General features: G+C 44.6%; 1 protein-coding gene across 3 annotated transcripts; it reads left to right on the plus strand.

Moving 5' to 3' along the window:
- The first annotated feature begins 3,146 nt into the window (after positions 1–3,146).
- ap5b1 (adaptor related protein complex 5 subunit beta 1) lies at positions 3,147–16,972 on the plus strand. Of its 3 annotated transcripts, XM_048561642.2 has the most exons (4): positions 3,147–3,850; positions 5,527–5,700; positions 11,454–11,612; positions 12,903–16,972. In XM_048561642.2, exons 3-4 carry the CDS (start codon positions 11,466–11,468, stop codon positions 15,531–15,533), a joined length of 2,778 nt encoding a protein of 925 aa, XP_048417599.1. In that variant the 5' UTR covers positions 3,147–3,850; positions 5,527–5,700; positions 11,454–11,465; the 3' UTR covers positions 15,534–16,972. The 3 variants fall into 3 exon arrangements, with proteins under 3 accessions (XP_048417599.1, XP_048417598.1, XP_048417600.1); XM_048561641.2 differs by lacking the exon at positions 5,527–5,700; XM_048561643.2 differs by lacking the exon at positions 5,527–5,700 and having other exon boundaries at positions 3,147–3,288.
- The last annotated feature ends 867 nt before the right edge of the window (positions 16,973–17,839 follow it).

A 17,839-nucleotide genomic window follows, 5' to 3' on the forward strand; every position in this document is an offset into this window, starting at 1 on the left:
GCAAAGTTAGAGCTTGTGGAATTAAATGCAAAGCAGCAACAGTGATATAGCATTGGCTGAGTGATAGGAAATAGAACCTAATGGTGAAAGAAAGTTTTTCAGAGGCGCATAAGCTACAGAGCTGGGCTGAGCTGGCAAATGGAGTTTAATGTGGAAATGTGTGAGGTGATTCACTTTGGAAAGAGTAACAGGAATACAAGAGTACTGGGCTAATGGTAAGATTCTTGGTAGTGTGGGTGAGCAGAGAGATCTCGGTGTGCATGTGCATAGATCCCTGAAAGTTGCCACCCAGGTTGATAGGGTGGTTAAGAAGGCGTACGGTGTGTTAGGTTTTATTGGTCGTGGGATTGAGTTTTGGAGCCATGAGGTCATGTTGCAGCTGTACAAAACTCTGGTGCGGCTGCACTTGGAGTATTGCGTACAGTTCTCGTCGCCGCATTATAGGAAGGATGTGGAAGCATTGGAAAGGGTGCAGAAGAGATTTACCAAAATGTTGCCTGGCATGGAGGGAAGGTCTTATGAGGAAAGGCTGAGGGACTTGAGGCTGTTTTCATTAGAGAGAAGAAGATTAAGAGGTGACTTAATAGAGACATATAAGATGATCAGTGGATTAGATAGGATGGACAGTGAGAGCGTTTTTCCTCAGATGATGATGGCTAGCACAGGGAGACATAGCTTTAAATTGAGGGGTGATAGATATAGGACAGAAGTCAGAGGTATGTTCTTTACTCAGAGCGTAGTAAGGGCGTGGAATGCCCTGCCTGCAACAGTGGTAGACTCACCAACTTTAAGGGCATTTCAAAGGTCATTGGGTAAACATATGGATGATAATAGAATAGTGTAGGTTAGATGGGCTTCAGATTGGTTTCACAGGTTGGCGCAACATTGAGGACCAAAGGGCCTGTGCTGCACTGTAATGTTCTATGTTCTATGTTTTGTACTGAAGCTCACAGGGGCTAGTATTGGGACCCTTACTGATATAATTCCATGAAGGCCAATATCCCATCACCAAGTCACCCTTTATTTCCACATGCACATTATACGACATTGACCCAGCCAAATCAGAGCAGGCTCCTGGAGTGAACAGAACCCTCGATATTCCTGTTTATTGATTGGGGCAGGTGAACAGCTCCAACCAGGGAACTCATATTCAATGAGATCCACTCAGCTGACCTAGTTCTATTCACTACTCTTACCATTCCTGATATGTGTAAATACCCTTGCACAATTTCAAAATCTGGGGATGATACAAGACTTGGGAATATTGTAAACTCCAAGGATAGCGTAAATCATCAAATAAACAAAGAAAAAGTTAAAGAAGTGGATTATTAGGTTTCAGGTGAAGTTTGATGCAGATAGGTGTGAGATGATTGATTTTTGTAGGATGAATATGGAGCATAAAGCAAAGGCCATGAGAAGCTGGGTGCTTATGTATCCATAAGTTCTTAAAAGTGGCAGGGCAGTTCAAGAAAGCAGTTAATATGGCAGTCAGCTTCCCATTGTTTATTGTCAGGGACATCGAGTACAAGAACAATGGAGACAGAGCTCAAAAGGTTCTATAGTGGCTCCAGGGTTAAGGAATGTCATTTATGAAGATAAATTGGAGAAGATTGTGTTTTCTTTGAAAAAGACAAGGCTGAGAATGGGATCTGATTAAAGTAAATAAGATAGGCCTGCAGCGAGTTAATAGGGAGATACTGTTCCCTTAGGTGACAGGATCAAGAATGAGAGCACACAGATTTAGAGAAATTAGTAAAAGAAGTAAAAGTGATATGAGGAGAATCATTTTTTTTCATACAAAGAGTGGGATTGAAGTGGAGGCAGATTTACATGCATTCAAAAGAGAATGGATGGTTATTTGAAGATGACAAATGTGCTAGGGTTAAGGGGAGACAGCAAGATAATGTTTATGAGTACACCATTCTCAACCACTTTCACCACTAATTTGAAAATGAATTTTATTTACAGTAAAATTGGTTACAAAAATTTAAAATCTCACAGAGATTTTAATTTACCATAATAGACCTGTTAAATTATGGAAAACAATGAGATGGGTGACCATTTATATTAAATTGCTACCCTGATTCCAATGTTAGAAACTAAATAGAAAGCACTCTTCTGGTGCAATGATAATATGCCTATCTCTTCTTTCCCACCTATCTGCCCAACCCATCCCACTGACCAATCCCCACTACCCTTGCATCCAGGTATCACTCTCCTCCCTCTACCTATTTCAGAGCTCCCTTCCCCTCCCAGTCTTGATGAAGGGTTCTGACTTGAATTGTTGAATTTCCTGTCCCTCTGATGCTGCCTGGCGTGCTGTGTTCCTCCAGCTCCTCACTGTATTGACTCCAGCATCTGCAGTTCTTGCTATCTCTGACTGATGTGTCAAATGTTAATTGCTATTTATCGGCTCAATCCATTGTGTTGTTAGGGGCTTGGCTCATGCAGGCAAAAACCATTTCAACTCCCAGAGAGTTGCAAATGGAACTGAACCCTGTGCAATTATTAATGAACCTCTGGGCCTGGGTTCAAGTCCGCACCTGCTCCCGACTGTATAATATTTCTGGATAATAAAATGTGAGGCTGGATGAACACAGCAGGCCAAGCAGCATCTCAGGAGCACAAAAGCTGACGTTTCGGGCCTAGACCCTTCATCAGAGGGTAAATGAGGGGGGAGGATGAAGGGTCTAGGCCCGAAACGTCAGCTTTTGTGCTCCTGAGATGCTGCTTGGCCTGCTGTGTTCATCCAGCCTCACATTTTATTATCTTGGAATCTCCAGCATCTGCAGTTCCCATTATCTCTGGAGAATATTTCTGAGCAGTTTGAGAAGCAAGTAAATAGATATATTGTTTCTGCTGTTCAGAAGGAGGGAGCAGCAAGTGGATCAGAGATTGGAGAAAAAGATTAACTTTTAAATGTAAAGAAAAAATGAATGTAGGACAGAAGCTGCTCGATAAGATTCACTTTCAAATGAGTGGTGAAAGTAAGTGGTTGAGTCAAGCTCTCTTTGAAAGCAGGTGGGGGCGGGGGGGAAACAGATGCTTCCGCCCGTATTAAAGATGGCGCTGAATCGGCACGGTAGGACATGACCCGCAATTACGTCACGTACATCCGTTAAGGTCATGTGACTGCTTGCTATCAGGTGACGCGAGGAGCGTAGGTCGCGGCCTATCCCGAGGATGGCGTTGGGGTAGGAGTAGGCTCTGGCGCTGGAGGAATTGGCGTCTCTCAGTCTTTGCCGCCCCTGCACAGAAGTCGTGGCTCCCACCGGGCCTCTTATCCAGGCAGGCATTCGCTTAATTAGCGGCACAGTGATGTAGAAACTCAGCAGGCCTAGAAGGAGAAACAGAGTTAGCGTTTGCAGTCCGAGCTCACTTCTTTGGGGGTGTGGGAGGGATGTTGGATATGAGTGGGTATTTGTGTTCGTAAGTAAGGAGGGAGAGCAAGAGAAATAGATGGTAAAGGTGCCCAGAACAAGAAGCAAAGGGTGTTAATGGCTGTAGAGATATAATTTTAAAGTAGGTGGTAGTTTCAGAAAATGCATCAACAGTACTGAGAGTAAACCCATTGACGGAGACACTGACCTTGTGGGGAAGGAGTTATCAAAATACAGGATGCTTCACCCTCTGAAGTCGTTGAGCTCCATGTTGGAGCGTGAGAGCCGTAAAGTAGCACTGTAGCAGTATTAGGTTTATGTTTGAGAAAGTTTACTAGGCTGCTAATTGATGTTTCCCCCCAAAGCTGCTGTAGCATTCTCTATGTTGGTGTGCTGATGCCAGTTGTAGCATTGACATCTGGATCTGAAAGTCACTGCACAAGAGCCTTGGAGATACATGTAAAAGAAAGGTAAACCCTGCTACTAACTCTGGAATGGATAAAAGCCTTATGAGTAAATATTGGACAGGCTAGGCTTCAATCTGCTAGAATTTAAAGTGAGGCATCGGTTGACTGTAATCTCGTAAGGGTCCTTCAGGCTGGAATTGTACAAGTTATTTCATCTGAAAGAATCTAGAGTTAGGAGTTATCGTGTAAAAATGAAGAGCTGCCCACTAAGATGTGAGAAATTATTTGAAGGTTGAGAGTCTGTGACACTTCCTCATAATAATGGAGTCAAAATTATTGAATTTACTTATAAACTAGAGATAACCCTTCACCCCCTACTTAAGAGCTACTGCTGACTAGGCTGCAATGTTGAATTCAAATTAAAATCACCTATGACCTTATTGAATGTTGGAACAGGCATAAAGACCCAAGTGGCCCTTTTTTTTATTGAACAGTACAGTACAGTTCAGCATAGCACAGGCCCTTTGGCCCATGATGTTGTGCTGAACTTTTACCACAAAACCTCGGTTGATCTAACCCCTGCCCCTACCTTATCCTATTGTCCATATGCCTATCCAATAGCAGTGTAAATGCCTCTAATGAGGCCAACTACACTACCCTCTCCAGCAATGCATTCCACACCCCTACCACTCTCCAAATAAAGAACCTACCTCTGATATCTCCCCTGTATCTACTTCCACTCACTTTAAAACTATGCCCCCTTTATAATAGCTACCTCCACCCTAGGGAAAAGTCTCTGGCTGTCCACTCTATCTATACCTCGGGTAATTTTGTACACCTCTATCAAGTCACCTCTCATCCTTCGTCGTTCTAAAGAGAAAAGCCCTAGCTCCCTCAACCTTTCCTCATAAGACCGTCCCTCCATTCCAGGCGACATCCTGGTAAATCTCCTTTGCACCTTTTCCCATGCTTCCTCACCTTGCCTGTAATTAGGCGACCAGAACTGGACACAATACTCCAGATGTGGCCAAACTAGGGTCTTGTATAGTTAGAGCATAACTTCACGGCTCTTGAAGTCAATCTCTCAATAAATGAAAGTTAACACACCATATGTCATCTTAACTATCCACCTGGGTGGCAGCTTTTAGGGAATTGTGGACATGGACCCCAAGATCCCTGTGCCCCTACACGCTGCCAAGAATCTTTCCGTTAACCCTGTATTCTGCTTTCAAGTTTGTCCTTCCAAAATGAATCACCTCACACTTTGCAGGGTTAAACTCCATCTTCCGCTTCTCAGCCCAGCTCTGCATCCTATCAATATCCTTTGTAACTTACAAGAGCCCTCCTGACTATCCACAACTCACCCACCTTTATATCGTCCGCGAGCTTACTAATCCACCCTTCCACTCCTACGTCCAAATTATTTACAAAAATCACAAATAGAAGAGACCTCAGAACAGATCCTTATGGTACATCGCTCATAACTGAGCACCATATTGACTATTTTCCATCCACTACCATCCTTTGTCTTCTAAGGGTCAGCCAATTCTGAGTCCAATCAGCCATGTTTCCCCCATCCCATACCTTCTTTCTTGCTCTTTATTTGCATGTTAGGTTATCCAAGACCAGAAATAAGGTTCTGATGAAGAGTTGCTTGACTCTAAATGTTAACTCTGGTTTCTTCCTACAAATGCAGCCATACCTGAAGTTTGCCAGCAATTTCTGTTTTTTTTTTCCAGTTTTAAGGTGTCTGGTAAAACAAGCAGTGGTAGCCAGTGGTTAGGGTTCAAAATACACTGCCTGAGTGTGTGGATGAAGGGGGTCAAATTGACTTACAATGAAGAATTGAATTATCCTCTGAAAAGGAAGAATATGCAGGGCTGTGGAGGAAAATGATTAGGGAATGACATTAAGTAAGTAACACTTTCAGAACCAGCATAGACATGACTGAATAGCTGTCTCCTGTCGTAACCATTCTGTTTATGTTGACTCGGAGTGTGTGAAACCTGAACCCCTGGTCAACATTTCCACATTTGATAAAAAGTGTAACTGGCCGTTAACTTGTTTGCTGTTGTACGACATTGGCAAGCATTTCAAATCAGAATACCGTGTAACAGGGTGCATTTGCATGAAAAATAATTGGATATAAAGTGTTTTTGAAGCCTTCTGATTAAAAGGGCGTTTTGTAGAATCAGGTCCATATGGCCATTCTTCCTGACTGAGCTGAGATAGCAAGACTGCAAACCTGTTTTCATTTATGCTTAATGATTCTTGATTCTGCTTTCTGGTTGCAGCAGTCTTTAATTTTAATATACTGTCACAATTACCCCTCCACTTTGTCCAAAATGGTAGATAAAGGGGCTACTTTTAGGTCCGACTGGGAGAAAACGCGAGGGTACTGATGTGCTGCTGTCCTTGCAGGATTTCTTCGAGTCTGAAATGATAAGCTGTTGTACTGTCTTTAATGATTTTTTCTTCCTTTTCTAATTGTCAGCTGCACTCCTCCCTTGCTCGAAGGTGTTTACTCTCACTGCGTGCACTCCCATAGCTTGTTGAAATGTATGTTTCTGCTTTGCTTCGTCGACAGTGAATGCTGACTGCTGTCCGTTTTCAATTTGAGTAGAAATTGTAATTATAATTAGATCTAATCTATGGCTAATTGTAGCTGTCCTTAATACCATCCTGGTCCAGCTTAATTGATTCTGCATATGACCATCTTAATCGAGCTTGTCTAATACTTCTGTAGATGATGTATCAATAAGCAATTTAAATTCAAAGCATTCATATAGAATTCAGCATGGAGATTTGGCCTGTTCTGTCCATCAGCTCTCAAAGAGCTGTCCAGTCCTTTCCAGTTGCAATTGCCCAGCAAAGTTTCCTTTTCGAATACTCAGCTAGTTGGCCTCTGAAAGATGTAGAAATCATCTGTGTGTAATTGCAAATTATTGTTGGCTTGGTTATGTAGAGACACTTTTCTTTCCAAGCCCAAGCCCAAGCCCAGTCCCAGTGCCAGTCCCACTCCTCTACCAATCCTGTTGTAGTTTTGTGCTCTGTTTGCCTGCATTTGTAGCAAAATATACATGCACGCAGTCACATTCCTTCCTCTGCTGAACATCGTAACTCCAATTTCCTACGTTGCAATAGTGAATACGCTTTAAAATTGTCACTATAAAATACTTCGGGATGTTCTCAGGTTGTAGAATCCGTTATACATCTTTCCTCCTTACCCGCACTTTGAGCGTATATGAAATTTGTAGCAGCTAAGCCAGGGTTTCACTTTTGTCTTTTAAGGCTCTCCTTAAAGCCCATCTCTTTAAAGCATTTTGTTGCCATCTCTAAAATGCTACATGTAACTTAACATCAATCTTTGTCATGTTCCTTATGGGGTTAAAGCTGCTATATAAACATTACCTTTTGCTATCAAAGTTGTTGATAACAGGAACTGGTCCCCTCATTGTTATGTACAAATTAGCTAATATTTTGCATGTGGGAATGTGCATCCAGTCTGTCAGTCACAAGTCTCCACATCCCACAAACCTGCCACTGAAGACCAGGCCAATATAATAAAATGTGAGGCTGGATGAACATAGCAGGCCCAGCAGCATCTCAGGAGCACAAAAGCTGACGTTTTGGGCCTAGACCCTTCATCAGAGAGGGGGATGGGGTGAGGGTTCTGGAATAAATAGGGAGAGAGGGGAAGGCGGACCGAAGATGGAGAGAAAAGAAGATAGGTGGAGAGGAGAGTATAGGTGGGGAGGTAGGGAGGGGATAGGTCAGTCCAGGGAAGACGGACAGGTCAAGGAGGTGGGATGAGGTTAGTAGGTAGGAAATGGAGGTGCGACTTGGGGTGGGAGGAAGGGATGGGTGAGAGGAAGAACAGGTTAGGGAGGCAGAGACAGGTTGGACTGGTTTTGGGATGCAGTGGGTGGAGGGGAAGAGCTGGGCTGGTTTTGGGATGCGGTGGGGGAAGGGGAGATTTTGAAGCTGGTGAAGTCCACATTGATACCATTGGGCTGCAGGGTTCCCAAGCGGAATATGAGTTGCTGTTCCTGCATCCTTCGGGTGGCATCATTGTGGCACTGCAGGAGGCCCATGATGAACATGTCATCTAAAGAATGGGAGGGGGAGTGGAAATGGTTTGCGACTGGGAGGTGCAGTTGTTTATTGCAAACCGAGCGGAGGTGTTCTGCAAAGCGGTCCCCAAACCTCCGATTGGTTTCCCCAATGTAGAGGAAGCCACACCGGGTACAGTGGATGCAGTATACCACATTGGCAGATGTGCAGGTGAACCTCTGCTTAATGTGGAAAGTCATCTTGGGGCCTGGGATAGGGGTGAGGGAGGAGGTGTGGGGCAAGAGTAGCATTTCCTGCGGTTGCAGGGGAAGGTGCCGGATGTGGTGGGGTTGGAGGGCAGTGTGGAGCGAACAAGGGAGTCACGGAGAGAGTGGTCTCTGCGGAAAGCAGACAGGGGTGGGGATGGAAAAATATCTTGGGTGGTGGTGTCGGATTGTAGATGGCGGAAGTGTCGGAGGATGATGCGTTGTATCCGGAGGTCGGTGGGGTGGTGTGTGAGAACGAGGGGGATCCTCTTTGGGCGGTTGTGGCGGGGGCGGGGTGTGAGGGATGTGTTGTGGGAAATGCGGGAGACGCGGTCAAGGGCGTTCTCGACCACTGTGGGGGGAAAGTTGCGGTCCTTGAAGAACTTGGACTTCTGGGATGTGCGGGAGTGGAGTGCCTCATCGTGGGAGCAGATGCGGCAGAGGCGGAGGAATTGGGAATAGGGGATGGAATTTTTGCCAGAGGGTGGGTGGGAGGAGGTGTACGCAACTTCTCCTCCCCCCCCCCCCCCCCCCCCCCCCCCACAGTGGTCGAGAACGCCCTTGACCGCGTCTCCCGCATTTCCCACAACACATCCCTCACACCCCGCCCCCGCCACAACCGCCCAAAGAGGATTCCCCAAGTTCTCACACACCACCCCACCAACCTCCGGATACAACGCATCATCCTCTGACACTTCTGCCATCTACAATCCGACCCCACCACCCAAGACATTTTTCCATCCCCGCCCTTGTCTGCTTTCCGCAGAGACCACTCTCTCCGTGACTCCCTTGTTCGCTCCACACTGCCCTCCAACCCCACCACACCCGGCACCTTCCCCTGCAACCGCAGGAAATGCTACACTTGCCCCCACGCCTCCTCCCTCACCCCTATCCCAGGCCCCAAGATGACTTTCCACATTAAGCAGAGGTTCATCTGCCAATGTGGTATACTACATCCACTGTACCCGGTGTGGCTTCCTCTACATTGGGGAAACCAAGCAGAGGCTTGGGGACCACTTTGCAGAACACCTCCGCTCGGTTTGCAATAAACAACTGCACCTCCCAGTCGCAAACCATTTCCACTCCCCCTCCCATTCTCCAGATGACATGTCCATCATGGGCCTCCTGCAGTGCCACAATGATGCCACCCGAAGGTTGCAGGAACAGCAACTCATATTCCGCTTGGGAACCCTGCAGCCCAATGGTATCAATGTGGACTTCACCAGCTTCAAAATCTCCCCTTCCCCAACTGCATCCCTAAACCATCCCAGTTCGTTTGCTCCCCCCACTGCACCGCACAACCAGCCCAGCTCTTCCCCTCCACCCACTGCATCCCAAAACCAGTCCAACCTGTCTCTGCCTCCCTAACCTGTTCTTTCTCTCACCCATCCCTTCCTCCCACCCCAAGCCGCACCTCCATTTCCTACCTACTAACCTCATCCCACCTCCTTGACCTGTCCGTCTTCCCTGGACTGACCTATCCCCTCCCTACCTCCCCACCTATACTCTCCTCTCCACCTATCTTCTTTTCTCTCCATCTTCGGTCCGCCTCCCCCTCCCTATTTATTTCAGAACCCTCACCCCATCCCCCTCTCTGATGAAGGGTCTAGGCCTGAAACATCAGCTTTTGTGCTCCTGAGATGCTGCTGGGCCTGCTGTGTTCATCCAGCTCCACACTTTATTATCTTGGATTCTCCAGCATCTGCAGTTCCCATTATCGCTGAAGACCAGGGCAGTTGGTCTTGTCTGCGCCTGTTTTATTTTGTTTACCTTTTGAAACTGGGGACTTAAAAGGTTTGGAAAGAGGTTTGGAAAGGACTGTTGTTAGTGTTGATACCTCAAACTCAAATCTGTTGGTACCAGAAACTTGGGGCATATGTGAAACAGCAGGGGCAGGGTGTCTGTCAAGATCATTTGTTTGGTGTGGGTCAATAAACCAAGAGATTAAACTCAATTTTATAGTCTTCTGTCACCTAAATACCAGGTGGTGCTCGTTTTGCTTCTGTTTTAACTTGATTTAGTTGTCACGGTCCTAAGAAGATTTTTAAAAAATTGTTCACCTATATAATGCCGCAGCAAGTCTCTGAAACATTCTAAAGCATTTTGCATACAAGGAATTGCTAAAGTACAAGAATTTTCTTTGTAGGTGAATGTTAAACATTTTAGATATGGCCTCAATATGCAAAGGACAAAAAGTTCAAGCAATTCATTTGACTGAAAGTGAGGAAAAGGGATTGATCTTATGGGTGGGATCCTTTTGAAGCCAGCTGACTCAGCAGCTAGACTCTGCAGTGCTGAACATAAGCCAGCTTGTACATGACATTCCCAAAAGATCTATTTGTTCCAGTCCTTAAGAGAGAACCATCAGTGCTTTGTGTTTGGAACTGGGCGGTGAACAATTTGAGACAACCTGGTTCACAAAGGCTCCTTTTAGGGGGAACTGACCAGACACACCATCCCGTTTGAAGCTCCCTGTCAATGTATATACTGACAGAGTGTGACACAATTTATTTCTCACCTACCACTCTTTACTGATCAATGGTGAACTATCTCCAACAGCAAGTTACTCGCCCTAAGTTTCAGCCATGGCATGGTATTCACAAGATATGTTGGTATCAGCACCCTGATATGTGTGCACCACCACGCTGGGAGAGACATTTCCATTTTATGTTCTCTCACCTGCCTTTCCCTCCCCAACAGCCTCCACCCCCAAAAAATAAACTGTAGAGTGTGGAACATGGGCCTGGCAATGATCAAATGTGAACAGCCTTGATTGAGATCTGTTACTGGCTCATGTTTGAGGAGTGACTATTTTTCAGTGATGCTGTAGAAATGCGTGATGACTGTAAACCCTTACTAACTCTCAATCTGCTTTTGCTGAGCTGCTAATAATCTCAATGCTCCTGCAATATCGGCGAGAAGTTAGTGTTATGGGTGGCATCACTCCTTCGCTTCATTCCATCTGAAAGCGAAAGTGAATACTTGTGGGGAAGGAAGAAACAGCACAAAAGATAGTTCTGAAGCCTTTTTGAAGATTTATCACTGGACCCAAAACATTAACTTTGCTTTCTCTTGGCTTCCATTGGCATCCACCAGTTTATATAAGGACATAAGGTGATCAAAGGTCTCAACAAGTCCTCTTTCCTGCTCAGCACATCAAAGTACACAAGACTGACCAGGTTGCGATGAGACAGCATTGTGTTGCTATCATTAAATAGTGTTGGCGGTGGTAGTGGTGGGGGGGGGGTTGTTGGTACAAGCCAGACGTGCTGAGTTTTTACAGCATTTTGTTTTTCTTTGTGGTGTGAAAAGTATGTGCTCAATTAGTAATTTTTTCTGTTTTGCAGTAATCCAGTGCCATGGCCGTGTCAAATTCTGCATGGTCCCAGAAAGTAGCAGCATTCTATGCCAATCCATCGCATTTTCTTGCCAGTACGACAGCTGAGAACTTTGTTTGCGACCTGCTGAGGGTCCTGGCAGATGAGAAGATCAGTGAAAATGTAAAGGTGTGACACCACCCTGTCCTTTGCCCTCCTATCCTGTTTTACTGAAAGATCCTTGATTTGCGATATGAGAGAGCACATGGGTTGACTTGCTTTAATTTCTTCTAGTTTTGTAAATTTGTATTTTAGGACAGGCACTGGCTGCAATCTGATAGCTCAGTGAAGTGACCATTCATCATGTTTCAGCCCAGAGATCTGCAAACTGTTTGATCTCACAGCTGAGTGCTGTCAAGACATCACCCAATGTGGACACACTTTGTGTTCTTTTTAACTGGGTAGTAGTTGTGAGGAAGTGGGAGGGGAGATCAGCTCGATCCCTAGCTAATGCCAGTTTCTTGTATGCTGACCAGATGTTTAAATTGGGATCTTTTCAGAGTATATAAAGCTCATGCTTGACAGAATAGCAGCTGAATTACTGGAGAGATGCTGGTTCATTCACTTCCTTGGCAGTGAAACAGTGTTTTCAAATAACAAGACAAATTTGCAGTCTGCTGGGGATCAGGTTCTGAGGTCACTAAATCAAAATCCAAGGAAACCAATGGGCAATGATAAAGAAAATATTTCAAATTTATACTAGGATGGTGTCACTGCCTTGTTAAATTCTGGCAATAAAGTTTTGTCCAGTAATAATCTTCCATCTATTCCTTGCAAAGATTTAAACAGTTAAGTCTCTTGATTCACCTTTTGTTCTTTTTCTCACTTGTCACATCTAAGCCCTGAATGTTTGAACTGCCCTTGCTAGGAGTTGGTTAGTCGTCTGGATAGCTGATTTGAAATGCAGAGTAACAGTAACAGCATGGGTTCAATTCTCACACCAGCTGAGGAGGACTTTCCTCCTCAATCTCTCCCCTTGTCCGAGGCATGGTGACCCTCAGCTTAAACCACCGTCAGTCATCACTGTCTAATGAAAGAGCAGCCCTGTGGTCCATCAGGACTATGGCGACTTTACGTTTTATGGGTCTCTCAATCCTCAATGTGTTGAAATTAAGTTTCTTGGACCCTCTCCTATAGCAACACATTCATCCCTAAAACTTAATTTCAGGAGTTTATTAGCGTCAACCAATATCTGCCCAGTACTGAAATCTACAGCCTTTCAGAATTCAAGCCTGGTATCAGCTAGTCACTAACTCTTTATTTATCTCATTTCTGTTCTTGTAACTTCCATCGTGACTGTATTCCATGGGGCTTGGGCTTTTCAATTTGGTCTTCTGATTTTGAGAAATTTGCCAGAGGGCTGCAAAATTATTGGTGCTTAAGGTCTGTTAAATGTTCTTGTCTGAATTTGCATTTCAGGTTCAGGTTCTCGGGATAATTCAAGAGTTCCCAGAATGGCTGTTCACCAGCTCTCAGGTGGCTGAGCAAGCAGCAGAGTCTATCTTCAGCATTTATTCGCAGCTGCCCTTTGTACCCAAGTCAGTCACTCTGAAATGTCACTTGCTGCTTTCAGTCACCACCATAGTCATTGCCACTGACCACCTGACCAGCATTGAGAAAATACTGAACAACCTGATGAGCCAACTGCTTGATGCAGTGTGTGATGCTAACGATTGCAAATACGGGGGACATTTCCGACCTCTCAGGGCCGTAGCGTGCAACTGCCTTCGAGAATTTGAAATGTGCTACCCAGGGCTGCTGTCAACGAAACTGGAGATTCTACGTACCCTCCAGCAAAAGGAAGTCAGTCCGCTGCACCAGATCTACACACTGCTGTACATACAAGTGTTGAAAAATGCAATCCACACACTCTCGCAGTCACACGTTGTGTCAGAGGGAGCCATCCGTGAACTGTTGACTAGGAACGAGGAAATCAAATGGGAAGTGATGAAAAAGCCACAGGATTTATTAGGCATCACTGCAACCACCAATCTGTGTCCATTACCGGTTACCGTTGAAACTAAGGAGTTGAAGTCTTCCGTGACTTTGCTGCTGGAGGAGTCCTTCCTCCTAACTCCAGTATCCCAAGCTGCATTGTTTCATGAGTTGATCCAGGTGGTCCTTATGGTGCGCTCACTTTCTCCGGCCATTTTCCGATCCCAGTTACTCCGTCTGTTTGGGACAATGGATATCTCCTTGATGCATACCATGCTGCATATGAAGGCAAGCTTCACTGACAGTCTTTTCAGTGCTGAGGATGAGAACTTCTTGTTGAAGCGTCTAGTCTGCATGGCCCAGCACCCATTGTTGAGCAATCCCCTCAAGCTCTTCTACATGGATTGCTTACTTCATTTCCCTGAAAACCGTCCCATTAATTCTAACCTCGAAGAGAATCTTCCAGTGTTGTTCACGCCAAAGATGGCAGCTTGCCTTTTTCCCACACTATTTAATGATAGCAGCACAATGCTGTCACGTCTCAACTTGGTGAGTCTTATGTGCCTTGACAGTGCTGAGGAGGAAAGAGGACTTGCTGAGATCTTTGATTACCTTGTGTCCTTATATAAACTGGTGGATGCCGATGGAAGCCGAGGACATACTGTGACATTTTTCCAAGTTGTGTATATATTTGTGAGTTGCTTCCACGCCATTGAAATTTACATGTCAGAGCTAACGCAATATATGGTTAAACTGTACCAGAGACATTGCACCTTAGCTCCACACATGATTAATCTCATCGACAGCATTCAGCAGCTCTTGGAAGATTCAAAGTGGCCTGTTTCATTGGGGGAGGCTTTGCGCAAGTTGATCGTGGAACTCCCATCCAAGCAACTATCTCCTCATAAGCTCATATGGCACTTCAAGATCCTTGCAAGAGTGGCCAAAGAACCCACTGTAACCCAGAAGGCAACAGTTCAGTTTTTACTGAACGTTGTTCGAGCTTCTGACATGTGCAGGCTGGGTGAGTGGAGGATGGGTAACGCAGTCTTGTCTGTTTGCAGAAGCATTCTGCATCACCAGAACTTGAAGCCCATCTTCAGTGACCTTGCAGACCTCCTGCAGCACATTCATGTCCAGTTCCAGGACATTGACATTCAGGATCATGCCCATTTCTATTATGCTTTACTCACCTGCCTCTCCCACGAGAAGCTGGCAGGAATTGTCGCACCAGGGTCCGGCAATTGTAATCGGGCAAAGGCGCGATCACTCTCATCCCTAATGTCAGAGAGTGCAGGTCACTCCATCTCTGTTCTTCCAATAAAACACCCAGTACTGAAAGTGATTCCAGTCCCAGAAGGTCCTTCCAACAACAATCCATCTGCAGACACAGACATGAGCTACTATGAGGAAGATTCCTTGGAGAAATACTTGAATCAATTTCAAAACGTTGGGTTTGCTTCTGCCGTTGTGATGAAATTCCATTTGACTTTTGTAGAGAAAGTCGATCCTGATTATCACAAAATCTACACTGTGCATTTACATTTTGACCTGAACAGCACTCACTATGAGCCATTGAGTGATCTCCATGTCCCCTGTCTCTTCCTGAACAGAAATCCTCATGTTTTCTCCTTGGCTTTCAAGCCACATCTCCCTTTTCCTGTCACTTTACACACGAGAGCAGTCTTTACCACGGAGGATGGCAGTACATGTTGTAGCCAGCTCGAGCCTGTTGACATTGGCTTTGCCCGTTTGTTCCTGGCCCCTCCCGTTCCGACAAATTGGCCGTCGAAAATGAAAGCTCAACTGTTTAACCAGTTGTGGGAATGCTTGCTGCAGACTGGATCCAGCCAGTCTGTTCTCAGTCGCTTCTGTTTTACAATAGCTCAGAGACCTCTGAGTGAACTCACAAACTTGCACTTTAAAAAATATGTGGTTTCTCAGCAATCTGACCCAGAGTCTTACCAAATTTTTCTGTTCCTACCCCCTCGAGTCCATCTTTTGCTCAGTGTGGAGCAGGTGTACAATGTGGCAAAAGTCGACATTGTCACTGATAACTGGCAGCTTTTACCCTTCATTAATTCTTATCTGATTGACATAACGTCTGAAAAATAGCTGCTGCGAGCTTGGTGGTCTGAACACAGTGCAGTTATTAAGCTATTTCTGTGTGGTACCACTTTGAATGTACTTCCTTATTTAAGCTACAAGTTTGTGATCTGGGATTATTGCTGAGTGTGTGATGCCTGCTCTAAGTTGCTGAGTGCGACATTTTGAGACAAATGCTAAGTTAATATCATTCTGTTTTCTTTAATGTCATCTTAACGGCATAGGATTTACTCTAAATGCAGGTAATTTTGTCCAGAAAATCCCCAGTTTAATGTCCTGAGTGGGTTGAATAAGCTGATGTCAATCCCTGTCATTACAGAACCTATGTAAGGGGTTCCCTAAGGGTGGATAACATCAAACCAGCCAGGTTTCTTGTTGGTCAAACAGTGATGTCCTTGTAAAACCTAGACATCAGTTGGAAAGGATAGGATCTGCATTGGAAATGATGCTTTTTGTAACTCAAGAGTCTGTGTTGCTTCCTGACACACTTACACGTGACACATGTTGCATTCGGCAGCTAGTGCCATTGGAAGTGGACTGGCGAAGGTTGATACCTTCAGAAGCAGAGCGATCGACAGGGATGAGGAAAGTTAGTATGGATTCAATGGTTTGAATGGCCTGCTTCCACACTGTAGGGATTCAAAATCAATGAGTATTTGCTATTTTCCTTTTAATTCATCAACTTTGGTATTGTACATAAAAGAAACAAATATTTTTATATATGGCTTGATAATTCTCAGATGTTTTGTGTTTTCCTTGTAATTTCATTCTAATTCTGTTGAAGGGAGCCATATGTTACGAGAGGATGACTGTATAAAATAACGTGTCAATCCAGAGTTCACAGCATACAAAGCCTCAGTGTTGACAAAGCCCCGTCCTTTTATCTCCTTTCCTAAATGGCCGGGCCGGAGAGATGCCCAGTCTGCAGCATTGCTGGGGAAAGTGCCTGCTGTCGCAGTGCATTGTTCACTGTTCACTGCTCACTGAGTGTATCTCCGAGCAGCTGTCTTAAATCCCCTTCCACACCAAAGACTGAAAATCAATCTGGCTCTGTAGCATTCCCAGGGTAGAGTTGGAGGCAATGGGAGCACAGCTGATTGCAGGGCGAAACAAATACGCCATGAATTTCCAGTTGTGGCCACACTGAAATAACCATTCAGTTTCTTCAGCATTTACTCTTGAGCTAAGATTGTTTGTGTGTTCCCATTGATCTCTGTATGAATCAGAGCAGTGCAATAATCATTGACTACATTATGTAACTCTAACTTGTCAAGGCCTTCTCAGGAAGAATTACGCAGCGAATGGCTGTCAGTTATTTTGTTGAGTTGAAACAGGCGCAATGTGTGTATGTCTCCTTTCTGTCCACAAAAAGAGGAGCCTCTTGTTTAATAAATGTCGCTCTCAGTGCACCAAAGTGTACTGCATTGCAGTGCAAGTCCTGTTAAGAATTCTGTTCTGAGTGCTGTTGTTTATCTCTCCAGTGTGGAATACGAGTCACACAATTATGTTTCCTGTTATTCGGTCAAATTTATACTGATTCAGCCAATACCCCTTATGTTGGACATAGCTCAAATTTGAAGAAGTCTGTGATATACCATATCATGAAATACCTTTCAAAAGTTCATTGAGGTTGCATCAGTTATACTTGCCACATTGTGCCACATTCCCCACTCATGCAAGTCAGATAGTTAAACATGAATTTCCCCCAGCAATCCTGTCCTGACCTTCCCTAACTATTCTATCTTCTGTTAATGCAATTGTTAATGTTGTCCTAGATTACTGTTTCTAAAAGCTTTCCTACCCTCCTGTCCCACTCCCCACCCTGGCGTTAAACTGATGAATCTTGCAAATGCAAGCTGATCACCCACTTTGATCAATGATATAACGTTTGCAATTCTCCAGACCTTTGGCACCGCATCACCCTGCCCCAACTAAGGAGTTGGAAGACTACAAGTGCACTCCCACAATTCTGCCCTTCCTTCAACATCTTCCAACTTATTCAATTTAGTCCTTTTTCTTTATCTAGTTCAATGACAATCAGCTTTTTCAATACTATCCATTTTTCAGCGTCTTACTTATCCCCTCCTTCAAATGACTTTGCCAGCATCTTCCTTGATAAAGGTACACATGTAAGGTTTGGATTTTTGTATTTGATTAAATGTGTTTGATATTTATCCTTGGTGTTTCTTGGGCTGTGGTAACTGTCAATCAAAAACTAAACTGAAGCAAGCAACTATAAGCATCAGATCAGATATTTTAAAGAATTGAACAAAACTCATCCTGGCATTAAACTTGGGACTGTATTATCTCTGCCT

This window comes from Stegostoma tigrinum, chromosome 28 (assembly GCF_030684315.1).
Source record: "Stegostoma tigrinum isolate sSteTig4 chromosome 28, sSteTig4.hap1, whole genome shotgun sequence".
NCBI lineage: Eukaryota > Metazoa > Chordata > Chondrichthyes > Orectolobiformes > Stegostomatidae > Stegostoma > Stegostoma tigrinum.

Bases quoted from the DNA above. Each gene is read 5' to 3' on its own strand.
- ap5b1 (XM_048561642.2), top strand. From the start codon at position 11,466: ATGGCCGTGTCAAATTCTGCATGGTCCCAGAAAGTAGCAGCATTCTAT. The intron at 11,613-12,902 runs GTGTGACACCAC...TTTGCATTTCAG, and splicing joins AGATCAGTGAAAATGTAAAG to GTTCAGGTTCTCGGGATAAT.